This window comes from Lepidochelys olivacea (genome assembly GCF_965140295.1).
Source record: "Lepidochelys olivacea isolate rLepOli2 genome assembly, chromosome: 13".
Taxonomy (NCBI): Eukaryota; Metazoa; Chordata; order Testudines; family Cheloniidae; genus Lepidochelys; species Lepidochelys olivacea.
This window is the reverse complement of record NC_140423.1, coordinates 37392429-37407540: the sequence shown is the minus strand read 5'-3', so window position 1 is coordinate 37407540 and position 15112 is coordinate 37392429. Positions and strand designations below refer to the sequence as shown.

At 50.8% G+C, this 15112-nt stretch overlaps 1 protein-coding gene across 1 annotated transcript; it reads right to left on the bottom strand.

The window, feature by feature from the left end:
• Positions 1 to 7603: 7603 nt before the first annotated feature.
• Positions 7604 to 13910, bottom strand: LOC311530032 (duodenase-1-like; the record flags this gene model as incomplete). The annotated part of the gene is made up of 5 exons (XM_084646353.1): positions 7604 to 7750; positions 10003 to 10257; positions 10542 to 10677; positions 12429 to 12573; positions 13745 to 13910. The coding sequence occupies 5 exons, from the start codon at positions 13908 to 13910 to the stop codon at positions 7604 to 7606; spliced, it is 849 nt and encodes a 282-aa protein (XP_084502479.1).
• Positions 13911 to 15112: the final 1202 nt, after the last annotated feature.

The following is a 15112-nucleotide window of genomic DNA, read 5'->3' as shown; positions in this document are numbered from 1 at the left end:
CACATTTCAGAAGGATCGTGCCAGAACATCCTAATACAAGGTAAACACCCCCCATACAAGTTAAACACACTCCCTGAAGATGATACAGGGACACACCGACCCCTCCTAAAGATAAGGTCATAAAGATAAGGTCATAAATGATCTGGACCTAAAGATAAGGTCATAAATGATCTGGAGGATGGTGTGGATTGCACTCTCAGCAAATTTGCGGATGATACTAAACTGGGAGGAGTGGTAGATACGCTGGAGGGGAGGGATAGGATACAGAAGGACCTAGACAAATTGGAGGATTGGGCCAAAAGAAATCTGATGAGGTTCAATAAGGATAAGTGCAGGGTCCTGCACTTAGGACGGAAGAACCCAATGCACAGCTACAGACTAGGGACCGAATGGCTAGGCAGCAGTTCTGCGGAAAAGGACCTAGGGGTGACAGTGGACGAGAAGCTGGATATGAGCCAGCAGTGTGCCCTTGTTGCCAAGAAGGCCAATGGCATTTTGGGATGTATAAGTAGGGGCATAGCGAGCAGATCGAGGGACGTGATCGTTCCCCTCTATTCGACATTGGTGAGGCCTCATCTGGAGTACTGTGTCCAGTTTTGGGCCCCACACTTCAAGAAGGATGTGGATAAATTGGAGAGAGTCCAGCGAAGGGCAACAAAAATGATTAGGGGACTGGAACACATGAGTTATGAGGAGAGGCTGAGGGAGCTGGGCTTGTTTAGCCTGCAGAAGAGAAGAAAGAGGGGGGATTTGATAGCTGCTTTCAACTACCTGAAAGGGGGTTCCAAAGAGGATGGCTCTAGACTGTTCTCAATGGTAGCAGATGACAGAACGAGGAGTAATGGTCTCAAGTTGCAGTGGGGGAGGTTTAGATTGGATATTAGGAAAAACTTTTTCACTAAGAGGGTGGTGAAACACTGGAATGCGTTACCTAGGGAGGTGGTAGAATCTCCTTCCTTAGAGGTTTTTAAGGTCAGGCTTGACAAAGCCCTGGCTGGGATGATTTAACTGGGAATTGGTCCTGCTTCGAGCAGGGGGTTGGACTAGATGACCTTCTGGGGTCCCTTCCAACCCTGATATTCTATGATTCTATGATTCTATGGATAGAGATGTTTTGAGCAAACCACCAAGTACAAGGTAAAGGGTGGTAACTAACCACGTCAGAGGGGCAATACATAATTTGTTTGTGTCGGTGTATAAAAGAGGGGTCACAGAGCGGGTGTCCCTGTTCAGCTGAGTGGGGAGTAGAAAGTCCCTCATGGAGTCGAGTCCATAGTCTTGGGCATACAGGTACTGAGTGTACCTCTAGTACGTATATGGCACTAATACTGTGCTTTGTCGGCAATAAACCTGGCTGAGCGCCTTTGCCACTGAACCAAGTCTGGGGTCTTCTTGGACAGTTTGATAGAAATCTGCTGTACGGGCTACCTGGCTAGAGCTGGTGCAGCACACACAGAAAACACACACACAGCCAACGGATGACAACACTGGTGACCCCCGACCACTCATCTGGTAAGTAGGTGAGCTGCCCTCTATAGGAATCATGATCTAACATGGCAGAAAGCTACGAGCTAGGGAACCCCCTTCTCTGCTCCGTGCAAATCCTTACAGAGTTTGATGGGATATGGAAGCACTGGGATATCAGCAAAGGGAGTCCATATGAATTTTTAAAAGATAGTGGGGAAGAAACATAGAATGGAATCTGTAAGGCAAGGGCAGAGACTGCAGACTTGGAAAATAATAAGAGTAAGTTCTGACTGGAGGGAGATCTCACAGCAGGCTCAACTGGTTGTTTGTTCATTTCTCTGGAACACCAGGAGCTCTCTGCCCATCTTTCCTCTCAATATTCAGCTGTCTGTCTTCTTATCTGCCACATCCATCCACCCGATCTTCTTCAACATCTATTCATAATCAATCCAGTCATCCTTTTGCAAATCACCCCTCCATCCATCCTTCTGCAATGTCCATCTGTCCATGTTCTTGCAATATCCATCCATCCATCCATCCATTCATCCTTCTGCAACATGCATCTGTCTTCTCATTTGCCATGTCCATCTGTCCAATATTCTGCAGTATCCATCTATCATCTATCACCCACGGGTACATCTTTTCCCATAACCTTGTGGCATAGGGTCATTCTTTGTTCACTTACTTATGTCAAGCATTTCTTAAGCCTGTGGCGTAGTATGGCTCAGCTAAAATGTTACAGGCCTCAGCCTGTAGGCCTTGTATTTAAGCCCTCCTTACCTAGTCTTTTAGATACGTAATACATAACTATTCCCTCTAACTACTGATCCATCTTATCCTTCTATTTACCATAACGTAACTCTATTTACCATACAGAGGTTATATATGACATCACATGTTAATTGATCATAACATGACACAATAAATGAACAATCAACTAAAATCATTGGCTACACATCCATCTATCCATGCCTCTGCAATACCCAGCAAGCCAACCATGCCTCTGCAATACCCAGCTCTCTCTCCACTCACGCTGGAGGAGATGGATGCTCCCCTCTAAGGCTTCAGCTTGTGCAGAGTTTTCTTGATCTGCGGGACGTATTTGGAGACCTCGGTGAACATCAGGGGTGCTGAACCATGAAGTTTGCCCTAGGAGACAATGCCATAGGCCTTCCCATCACAGACCAGGGGCCCCTGGAGTCGCCCTGAGAAACAAACACAAGGTGTGGGGTTACTGATGTCCAAGCAAAGGGTGGGCTGCTTTCTCTATTCACTGTCCTGAAATCCATCTCCATACCCCGCTTCCTGGGGATTCACGGTCAAGTCACTCCCAGGTCTTCTCCCACCCCCAGGGTTCCCACCCCATGGGCCAGGGATCCAGCTGGCCCCTATCCCTGATTCATAGGATCTGGTCAGTTCCTGTGTCTGATTTCTAGCATCCATCCCCAATTTCTTTAACTTGCTCAATTTCCATCCCTGATTTCTGACTCTGATTTCCAGCGTCTGGTTGACTCCTGCCTCTTATTTCTAGGATCTCCTGCTGATTTCTCGGAACCACTCCTGGTTCTTGATTCAGGAATCCCCCTCTCTGTCTTCTAGGATCCAGTTGATTCCCAACTGTGATTTCTAGAATCTGTCTCTCACTATTAAGATCCATCCCGGATTTCCAGAATGTGGCTGGTTTTTGTCCCTGATTTACAGAACATGTTGAACATCCAGCTGATTTCTGTCCCTGATTTCTATGATCTTGCCAGTTCCTGTCCCAAATTATAGGGATCCAGTCCTCATTTAAAAGACCTGCCAACTTCTTGTCCCTGCTTTCTAGCCTCCATGCCTGATTCCTAGGATCTGGCCTGTTTTGGTCCCTAATTTCTACCCTCCATCCTTGAGTCCTAGGATCTAGGAACCCCTTTTCCACACTCACCTGGAATGACGCCTTCCTCTTCTGGGGGTCCCCCACGCACAGCATCCTGGATGGGGCATAGTGCAGAAAAGCCTGAGACAGACACAGGCCCTTTCTCATGACCTTCAGTTCCACCTCCTGCATGGTTGGGGAGGCTGGCGTTTTCCTCAGTACTAGCCAGGCCCCAGCCGGCCACGCTGCACACAGCCCCCTCCTTCGCCTCCCTCCGGGACAGGGGGATGGTGCCCGCAGTCTCAGTCAGATTGGCCTTGTGCCTCAGCCATGATGGGGGAGAGAGAGAGAAGGGAAATCAAACTCCTCTTGGGGGATGGATCTTGTCCTAGGGGGATGGGGCCAGATGGGAGCAAATGGGGCAACCCCTTAGCAACTGTGCAACACTGTGATGCCATGTGCTCTGTGGGGTGGGGGGGATGGGATGGGGCAGTAATTGCAGCCGTGTGAGGTCACAGGGGGCGGGGTGATGGGATGGGGGAGGTACCTGCAGCAGTGTGAGGTCACAGGGGGCGGGGTGATGGGATGGGGATGGTACCTGCAGCACTGTGAGGTCATGGGGGCGGGGTGATGGGAGGGGGGTGGTACCTGCAGCAGTGTGAGGTCACAGGGGGCGGGGTGATGGGAGGGGGATGGTACCTGCCGCACTGTGAGGTCAGTGGGGGGCGGGGTGATGGGAGGGGGGAGGTACCTGCAGCACTGTGAGGTCAGTGGGGGGCGGGGTGATGGGAGGGGGGAGGTACCTGCAGCACTGTGAGGTCAGTGGGGGGCGGGGTGATGGGAGGGGGGTGGTACCTGCAGCAGTGTGAGGTCACAGGGGGCGGGGTGATGGGATGGGGATGGTACCTGCAGCAGTGTGAGGTCACAGGGGGCGGGGTGATGGGAGGGGGATGGTACCTGCAGCAGTGTGAGGTCAGTGGGGGGCGGGGTGATGGGATGGGGGTGGTACCTGCCGCACTGTGAGGTCATGGGGGCGGGGTGATGGGAGGGGGGTGGTACCTGCAGCAGTGTGAGGTCATGGGGGGCGGGGTGATGGGAGGGGGTGGTACCTGCTGCACTGTGAGGTCATGGGGGGCGGGGTGATGGGATGGTACCTTTAGCAGTCTGACATCACTCGGAGCAGGGAGATGCAAAGGCGTGGTACCTGCAGAAGCATTATGTCATTTTCATCTGTCTCGTCATTGTGTTCTGGGTGGGGGATTTAGGGAGAATGGGGCCAGATCCCAGCTGGGGCAATGGGACATAGCTCCATTGAGGTCAATGGGGCCAGGTCCCAGCTGGGGTCAGTGGGGCGTAGCAGTGCAATAACCCGCAGGGTAACTCTCAGCAGTTAGGGGTCTCCCCTCCCAAGCGGTGGGAGAACCCCCGGTGTTTGTTACACGGCTGGAGACAGACTCTGTTTAACAAGAATTGCCCTGAATACAGAGAAGGAAACACCATGGGAAGGTTTCTATCATGTCGATGCTGAGCTGTTTGTACAGCAGCAGAGGTGATGGCCAGCGGGGACCATCAGACCATCTCCTCTGCCCGCACCCCCAGGCCAGAGTGCCCAGCCCAGGGGATCTGAATGACGTTGCCTAGGAATTGGCCATTCGAATCCCTTCGGTGGCTGAGCCAGTGTCAGGCTCGGAGACGCTGCTGCCAAGGCCTGGGCTGGATTCTCCATCCCTGGTGACGTGTAAGTCAAGCCGGGACATTTCTCTAATAGCTCTCCTGTAATTCGAGCTGGGATTAGCTCAGGGCTGTCCCAAGGCCAGGGCTACGCAGAGGTCAGACAGGACGAGCACCGTGGGCCCTTCTGGCCTTGGAATGGATGAATCTATCAAAGGAATGTGGCTTTCCTATTGCAGCAGGTCAGGGTGGAGGGACCCAGAGCATCTGCGGGCAGCTCTGGGAATCTCTGTCATGCCTCTGGCTCAGATGAATCTGGTATTTGTCCAGACAGTGACAAACAGAGCACTGCCCCTGTTACCAGACAGAGAGAGCCAGATGGAGGGACAAGAAGCAATGGTCTCAAGTTGCACGGGGCGGAGGTCTAGATTGGATATTAGAAAACACTATTTCACTAGGAGGGTGGTGAAGCACTGGGATGGGTTACCTAGGGAGGTGGTGGAATCTCCATCCTTAGAGGTTTTTAAGGCCCGGTTTGACAAAGCCCTGGCTGGGATGGTTTAGTTGGTGTTGGTCCTGCTTTGAGCAGGGGGTTGGACTAGATGACCTCCTGAGGTCCCTTTCAGCCCTGATATTCTACAATTCTTCGATTCTATGAGGGGAGTGTGGAGACAGACAGATCAATACTGTCTGTATTTGCTCCACAGCCACTGGATTTGGGGGTGGGTGTAATTCCAGCCCTGCAGATGTTACATCCTCACATCCTGTAACCTGAGACCTCCCCTGCCCTGGTGGACCTAGCCCCTGCCCCAGACGACATGGGTCAGGCGGGAATTCAGTGCTGGAGAAGTTTGTATCAGATCTGTCCTGATTCCAGAAAACACAGGATGGGAATTGAAATTAACAAGCGGTGTGGTTGAAGGGCTGTGGGGCCATGGTGTGTGGGACGGCCTGACTGGGCTGTTGTGAGCTGGGAAGCTGTGTGGCCAAGTAGCCAGAGCAAAGGCCTGCACCTCAGGACATCTGTGTTCTGTTCCCGGCTTAGCTGCTGCATGACCTTCGGCGAGTCCTGGCCCCTTTCTGTGCCTCAGTTTACCCATCTGGGGCTAATGATCCTGACCACCCTTTGTAAAGAGCTTTGAGATCTCCTGGAGGGACGAGCTAGGAGCCCAGATTCTCAAAAGTATTCAGGCTCCCGGTGATTTCAATGGGAGTTAGGCACCCAAACACCTCTGAGGATCTGGGCCTAGATGTTTTTATTTAGCACCAGTTTTGTGTATGGCTCAACCCAGCACCTGCATCCTGCCCACTGCCCCATTATCCTCCCCCAACCCTGTATCATCCACACACACAACATCCAGTCTACAGGCCAGCAATGGAAAAGGCCTTGCAAATTGTTCAGAGAAAACATTTTTTATTTAGAAAAATGGCTTTTTTTCTCTTCAAATGCCATTTGTTTTTCAAACAAGCGTCCGTTTTCAATATTTTCCAAATATTTGGAAATAGACAATTCTTTCTTTTGCCCCAGTGTATCTCAGCGATGCTTTCTGGGTTCCCTTCCTTTGGGTTTTTTCAACCTCCTGTCAGTATCACAATAATAAATAATAAATAATTAAATACTTGTGGGGTGGGGAGAGGAAAAAAGAAAAAAAAAATGCTGAAAACAAACAGAAGTTGGGTCCAGCTCAAAATGTGTGAAACAAAATCACAGAAATTTCACACAACCATTTCAATGTGCTATTGTCATGGGCTGTTTAATTCGACTAGCCACTCTTCATGGTCATAGGTTGGCCATCAAAGTCACATGGCCCCATTCCTGCTCTCTGCTTGGGTGAAAGAATGTTTTTAAGCCAGCCAAGGACATGCTGCAGCTCGGAATTTTGATGGTGGAAAACCCTTGAGGAATGGATTAGGTGTACAAATGATCAGCATTTGTAGAGGTCCTATACAATTCAGCTGAGAAAATACAACCCTTGCTCCAGAATCCCCTTAGCTGATGTAAAACCCTGTGCACACGTGGGAATTCGAATGACTCAGGAGGAAAGGTTGTCACCAAATTTTGTTCTGGGGTAATGGGGCATGTGGATCGGACAGACACAACATAAACACAGAGATCCGGGGACAGGAGCGAGTCAGACGCAAAGTAAAAAGCCAGGCAGACATAGCCTGGAAGCACAGGAATGTGGCCCTGAGAAAAAGCTAAGAGAAGAACCATTTGGGCACAGAGTCTTGGCTTCAGAGGCAGGCTCTGTACAGTGAATAGAGGAGCTGTCTGCTGCTGTTTGATTCCAGCTGTGTTCAGGGACTTTGGATATTCCTTGTAAATAAACTAGATCGCATCAGAGGAAATACCAGACTCCATTGTCAATTTCTGCTCCCAACCGGAACACACATAGGGTCCCAAACATTGACTCGACACTTGGGGAGACAATATAACAAAATTTAAACATTGATGGGGTATTTCTAGCTACAAAAGGATTTCAGGACTGAGCCACTCGCAGCATTTCTCTAACACTAGAAACAAATACTCTGATCTAAAGCACCTCAGGGTTCCACTCAGGCACATTGCCCATTATGGTGAAATTGGCCCTTTAAAGGGGAGCATCTCCTTTAACTCAGTTTCTGCAGAGTTTTGTTGATCCAGGGGATGAATTTGGAGATTCTTGTGTATATGCTGGGGGGTCGCCCATCCGGATCTCCATTGGAAATGATGCCCTGGACCACCCCGTCGCACACCAACGGCCCACCGGAATCACCCTGCCAATAAGAAGAAGAACATCAGTGACTGATATTACCCAGCCCAGCCTGTCCAGCGGAGATCTCAGATTGCATGTGGAACAAGTGCTCTCTGCAGCTGAAGGCCCAGCCCTTCCTGCCAAACAGAACCAGCCTGGAAATGGGTTGGCAGAGAGGGAAATCTAGAGCTGCACAGAATGTGGAAAAGGCAGTTTCTACAAAATTGAAATTTTCCACAGAAAACAATCAATTTTAAATTTTTGCTTTAGGAAAATTGAAAGGAAATATTTCATTTCGGGTCAGTTCCACCTGAATCAGAATATTTTACCTTTTAAAAAATGGCCTGAAACATTTAGTTTGGAATGAGTTCAACAAGGTGTAAAACTGCTTTCTCCTAACCATGCATTGGCTTGTGGGAGTTGTCCTTCAGGTCTTCATTCTCTCCTAAGAACTTGGCTCCCTGGAGCAGTACATCTCCCATAATGCAACTCAGATTTGCTTCTGACTGAGCTGTTTGAGGCATCATGGGAATCACATGACTCAGTGCATTGTGGGAGACATAGTCCAGGCAGGGGCTACCTAAGGGAAAATAGAGGCCTGAACTACAGCTCCCAGAAGGCAATGCGCTGCTAAGGAACTGCAGCCCCTTCAGCCTCATCTTCTCTAGCCTAAACATGCCCAATTCTTTTAGCTTTTCCTCCTACATAAGGTTTTCTAAACCTCTGATCATATTTTTTTGTTCTTGTTTCTCTCCTCTGGACTCTCTCCAGTTTGTTCACATGGAAGGAAACGTTTCAATCTATTCACGTCTGAGCATGTTTCATTTCCATTTAAAATGTTGCAATGAAACATTTTGACATTTCTGAGTCAAACCAGCTTTTGGAATTTCTGTTCTGCCAAAAATGTTGAAATCTCAACTTTTCCTCAAAAACAACTTTTCTTCGAAAACAAAGATTGAAATGTTGCCATTTCCTGAGAGATGGGAACACTGATTCTCCCTCAGCTCCAGTGCCAACCTGGCCCTACGGACATCATCAGCAAAGCTCCCATCCACATGTATGGGGCCAGGATTTCACCCAGGGTCCTATCTGTTGGGTGGCCTCAGGGTTGAGTTCACCAGTAGAGCCATGAGTGAAGGTGAAGAGTAGAGATGGTCAGAACATGTGGTAGGGAAGGGGGGTTTCCCCTTTTTCATCAACACTTTTCCTGGAACATTTTGCTAAAAACGCAAAGCCTAACCATGTCTAATCATGGGAGGTGTATTTCAGGTGTCTCGTGCCCTTATGGGAACACAGGACTGGAAGGGCCCTACTGGGTCATGAAGTGCAGTTTCTGCTATTACAGGCAGTCCTGTCATATCATCCCATCCATGAACTTATCAAGCTCTGTCTGCATCCTTGTTAGGTTGTACCCCTCGCCCAAAGGCTCCTGTTGGAGCTTTTTCCAGAACTTCCCCCCTCTGGTGGTTAGAAACTTTCTCCTCATCTCCAGCTTCCATTGATCCCTGCCACATTTGTCCCCATTTGATTCACCCTTTAGCTTCAACAGCTCGTCTCCCTGCCTGGTGTAGTCATCCCCGCCCCAGACCGATGTATTTATAGAGCAATCAGACCCCTCTCAGCCTATCTTCTATGCTGAGCTAGCCCAGGTATTTTATTCCTTTCTCCTCAGACCGGTTCTCCATTCCCCTGATCGTCCCACCAGCCCTTCTCAACACCTGCTCCAGCTGAGATTCCTCTTTCCGGAACAGGGCTGCCCAGAACTCTGCACCGGATTCCAGCTGAGCTCTCCCCAGAGCCTTCTCCGCTGGCATTAAACCCTCCCTCTCTACTGGAGACACCTGACCTGCTCCATCCCAGGATCACATGGGCCTTTCTTCTGGCCTCATCCTGATGGTGGCCCATGGTCACCCTGTGATTGACTCACACACCCATTTCTCCCTCCCTCCCTGTCACTTCCAGCTGAGAAGTCCCCAGCTCAGAGCAGCAATTCTTGTTTCTTGACACTACGTGCATGAGCCCATGTTAAATTTCAGCCCATTTCCACCAGCACCTTGCACAAGGGCACTAACGCTGGAGATACCTCTCCACAGTCACCCTTTGTGCTGGGCTCCCCAGCTGGACTGCATCTCCCATGATGCACGATGGGCTCCCCTCTTGGCGCAGTGGAGCATGGGAGGGGCACGTCCATGGTGGTGGACCAGCTCCTTCCCAGCTCCTTCCCCTGGAGCAGCTTGCTGCACCCCCAGTGGCTCTGGGCTGGGGGGTATTTACCTGGAAGGCTGATTTCTTGGCGTGGGGGCTGCCGGCACACAGCATGGTGGTGGGGTCGTAATGCCGATACCGCTCTCCGCACAGCCCGTCCGACACCACCTCTTGCTCCGCCTCCTGCAGCCTGTCGGAGGTGGTGTTCACTCCGGTCCGACCCCACCCGGCCACGCTGCACTCGGAGCCTGGGCTGACGTGGTGATCGGTCTCCGGCAGGGGGATGGGCATCACCCACTCGGTCAGCTCCGCACTGCGCCACAGCTGCCATGGGGAGGAGAGAGAGAGAATGGACCCGGATCAGCGCCAGGACTGGGGCTGGGAAGGGGCAGCACCACCCGGCCAGAGCATGGATGTGAGTCCAGGGAGTGAGTGTGAGGTCACTGGGGGAGGGATGATGGGACGGGAGTGCTACCTTCAGCAGTGTGAGGTCACTGGGGGAAGGATGATGGGATGGGGGTGGTACCTGCAGCAGTGCGAGGTCACTGGGGGCCGGCTGATGGGATGGGGGTGGTACCCTAGCAGAATGAGGTCACTGGTGTTGGTACCTTCAGCAGCATGATGTCATTATCAAAGTTCTCATTGCTGAAGTCAGGGTGCTGGATCCAGCGACGGGCCCGGATCCGTTGCCAGTTCTGTCCTGGCTTCTTGAAGTCTTGAACTCCCAGGTAGACATAGATGTTGCTGGAAAAACCAAGGGGAAAATATGGGGGCATTAGTGCCCATTGGATATTGGGGTGGGGCCATCACAGACCCTCTGGAAGGGACACCAGCCCAGCTCCTGGCCTGTGCAGATTTCTACCCACAGTTTTGCAGCTGAGTAACATAGAGACCATCTTATGCACCTACATGTGGATGGACTTCCTCCTTCTCCATTCTGGTTGGCTAAAGAGACCCAAAAGACTGACCAATGGACTATTCTCCTATGCAGGGTGACCCATTGTCCAGTTCTTGTGTCCATGGTTCAAGAAAGATGTTGATAAATTGGAGAGGGGTCAGAGAAGAGCCGCAAGAATGATCAGAAGATTGGAAAACACACCTTATACTGAGAAACTCAAGATCAATTGATTTCAAATTCAGAGGGACTATAGAGGATTCTGTTTGATTTCTTTCTCAATGATTATTTTGTGGTGTGAGTTTTTAACAGGGACTGTAACTAACGTTGTAACCACTTACCAAAGTTCATCGTGGATTCTCCATCACTGGCAATTTTTAGTCACGGTTAGATTTTTTTAAAAGATCTTCTGTAGATCAAGAGGAATTATTTGGGAGATGTTCTGTGGTCTGTGTTATACAGGAGGTCAATCAAAATGATCATAAAGATCTTGAAATCTATGAATCATTGAACTCCATATGGCAGAAGAAGGAAAATATCTATGGGAAGGTGTAAGGCCCTAATCTGGGTGCCACTTTGAAATATTAAAAGAAATTGTTTAAAGGGGGGGAATCCCAGATGCCTTGGCTGGGCTGACACAGAAATAAAGTGGCTGGAAGGAATGAAACATACAAATAAGAAAAGGATCAAAGAGTTTTTTATGCACTGTCGCCATCTACTGGCCATGGACAGCAGTAACAGGAAGCCAAACTCTCTCTGTGCAAATGACCCTGGGGACAGAGGTCACAGTGTGGGGCATGAGTGGCTGCTGAGTGCATCAGCGAAGATGTTGAAGTCCAGAAGGGAACCAGGATGCTTGGCCCAGCCCCTCTGGACAGCCCCTTCCCTCCTCCAGGGTTAGCAGGACAGGAGAAGTAGTGGTGAGACTTGATGGCAGAGATTGAGTCTCCTCCATCTTTCCTTAATCTCTGTCTGGGTGTTCCCCTTTTGACCCCAAGAAACACGATACAGACAGAAAAGAATTAATGTCTGACGATTGTAAGCGAAAATAGCAGGAAATCGTGGGGACTGGATCAGTCTCTGGTGCAACAGCTGGGCCCCAGCGCTGATCTATGTCCATTGCCTACAGTGTTGTTCTGTTCAGTAGGGCTCAGATCCGCAAAGGCAATCGGGGGATTTCTTGATTGCTTACGAACAACCAAGTGTCTGGGTTTGAGAAGTGATGGCCAAGGGAAAAGACTTGAGAAGAGGCTAGGTTTCAACTGAGTGAAGTAACTCAATGACAGGGGTTGTCCTTATGGGACTGACTAAAAACATCATCTGGGATGTTTGCCCTGTGGGGCAGGTCTAGTTTGGTTGGTTTGGGCTTTAAAATTTAACAGGCACCCAGTGAAATTCGTATTTTTCACATCCCATAAATGCTTCTAGTCTTTGGGACAACATATTGCCAGCTCCTGTCCCATCCCAGAGTTGGGGACTGGCTGGCTCGGGGGGTGGGAAATTGGACACGGGGCCTTTCTCCTCCAGGGGCACCAGCCCTGATCCAGCCCCAGGGCAGGGGACTGGCTGGCTCAGGAGTGGGGGATGGTGCGTTTCTTACCCCAGGTTGCAGTTACAATGAGCCGCCGTCACCACCACGTCCTCCTGGATCAGGAACCCTCCGCAGCTTCCCTTTGACCCTATTTGTACATAGGCCATGTAGGGTCTGGAGCCAAGCGGGGCTTCCTGGCCCCTGATGACCTGAGCTGGAGAGACAGGAAGGGGTTCAAAAGGGAGCTGGAGAGTGGGACCAAGAGCCCAGTGCAACCCGCACCCTCATCCCTTAGCTCAGCCCCCTGCTGGCTTGGATCAGCCCCTTCGGGCCCCTAGCCCAGCCTGCCACTCGGTCAGCCCCTCACCCCAACCAGCCCGGTATATCCCATAATACATGTACCCACTTCAAATCTACCTTTTCCCACATGGACCTATTCATCCATCCATCCATTCCTTATCCCATACATGCCCATCCATCTTCGGTCTGTGGGGCTGCCCCCAGCCATCTCCCCTCTCAGAGAACTAGGTCAGGAATTCCCTATCAACCCTCAGCTTCATTGTCCCATCGCCTGACACCTGCCTGAGCCCGATGGCTAATTCTTTCCCCCTGCCCTTGGTGTGGGCTGCGCTGCCCACAGCCCCAATTGCCCAATTCTCACCACTAGAGCTGGGCAAAAATTGATAAGCAATTGGCAAATTTGCTTTTTAAAAAAAAGCAATTTTGGGGCATCAAAAGTACCTGTGAATTCAGGTGGAATTCGGTGCATTGTTTTGGCTGGAAAAAAAGATTAATTTTTTCCAGGAAAAAGTAGAAAAGTTTTGGTGTGAGCACTGGGAAACGAAACATCTCGAGTTTCTGTTTGAAATGGTGCTTCCTTTAGAAATGGAGCAATTGGGTTTTTTTAAACTATTTTTTTTAACAGTGACTAAAACCCCTTCTAAAGTGACCTGAAGTCAAATAAAAAAGTACCCCCAAAGTTTGGAGTTGAAAGCAAATGAAAAAGAAAAAAAAGTTTCTGGATCAATTTTTGTTTCAAAATTGCATTTCAGTTCAAAACTCAGCTAATGAACAATAAGGGTGAAAAACCCCTGCACAGGCCCCAAAATGGAAGCAAAAAGCAAAAAAAAACAAACAAACCCAACTGTTTCAGGGTGAAGGAGACACCCCAAAGCAAACAACCCCCCATTTTGTTTTGAAACGCTGTCTTTTTAGGGTTTCTGCTTCTGCGAGAAAAAATGAAAAAAATAATTTTGGGAGCAACCCAGCTTTTCCCAGATTTTACGGTTCGGCCCCTAAACCAAAAACTCTGTGATTCGCTCAGCCCCACTCCCAGTGTGAGCCCCCCGGGGCCGGGAAATACCCGGTCGCTCAGCTCAACTCACCGGTATGAAGTGGGACAAAGGCCATGGGGAACAGGAGCAGGAGCAGCCTCATTGGTGCACATCCAGGAGCTGGGGCTGGTGGCTCTGTCTCAGCCCCGGGGTTTATATAGAGCAGACAGTGGGGAGGGGAGGCTGGGAAGAGGTGGCCCAGGAAGTGCAGGGTCATGTACCTGGCTACCAAGAAATTTCCCATCAGCAATGTGTCAGGGGTGGGGATTCCCGGAGAGGAAACCTTGAGCCACGTCCCCGCCCGCATCGCAGAGGGGGGCGGGGTTCCTTCCTGCACTGGTGCCCTCCCTGCCCTCAGGTGGGGACGTGGCCAGTGCTGAGGCCTCCCAGCTGCAGATGGCAGAATCCCCCCTGGTCTGTTCTGCCCCTGGATCCCTGGATCCACAGATGTTCAGGCCAGCAGGGTCCATTCGACCGACCCGTCTGCCCTCCCGAGTGACCCTGGCCGGAGACCTTGCCCAGTTCCCGGTCACTGGTGTTCTGTGAACGCCTCTCCCAGCAAGGTAGCCAGGCGGGGTCTGAGGCCACCCGGAGATGGAGAAACCCCCTGCTCTGGGGAGCTGGTTCCCCTGTCCCACACTGGGCCCTCCATTGCTTCTGGATTTGGTCAGGCTTTAGTTTCCCCAGTTGGATCTTGCTCTGCCTTTCCCTGCTGGATTGAAGAGCCCCCAGCACCCGGCTTTGTCTCTCCACGACGGTTCTTGGACGCCGACCTTCAGGCACCTCCCACGCGACTTGTGGAGAGGCCACACAGAGCGAGCGCTTTCAGTCTCTCCCTGCCAGGCATTTTCTCTAGCACTCCAATCATTTGCCTGGCCCCATCCTGCCCCATCTCCAGTTTGCCGCCCGCCCTTTTAAAGTGCTCACCCCAGACCTGGGCACAGGATCCCAGGATCCCCCCGGAAACACTCCTCCCTGCCCCTGCTCAGCATGGCTCTGTTCACATGGCCAAGGGGGGCACTACTCCTGGTGCTGCAGTTTCACATGGGGAGGTCGGAGTGCGGGGGGGAGGAGGGGGTGTTGTTGGGTCAAAATAACATTTGTCTGGACAATTCCCCACCAGTTGGGATGGGAGAGAAGCTGCTTTAGGAAGGATCCTGGTTCTCCTGGGTTTGTGTCTGCGGGGCGCCGAGGACACCAAAGGCAGGATAAAAACCCGACAGCAACTTCTGCCTCCAAGAGAAACTGTAGGGCCAGGATTTAAATAAAGCTCAGTCCCCAAAGGTCGTCTAGGGTCTCAGCAGCAGTCCAAGTCCATAATCTATCTGTCCATCTATAAACCCTCCGCCCCCGCTTTCTCTCTCATATTTTATTCAGTTAATTTGTTTGTTGATGTTGATTTAATTCTGGGTAGTTGTT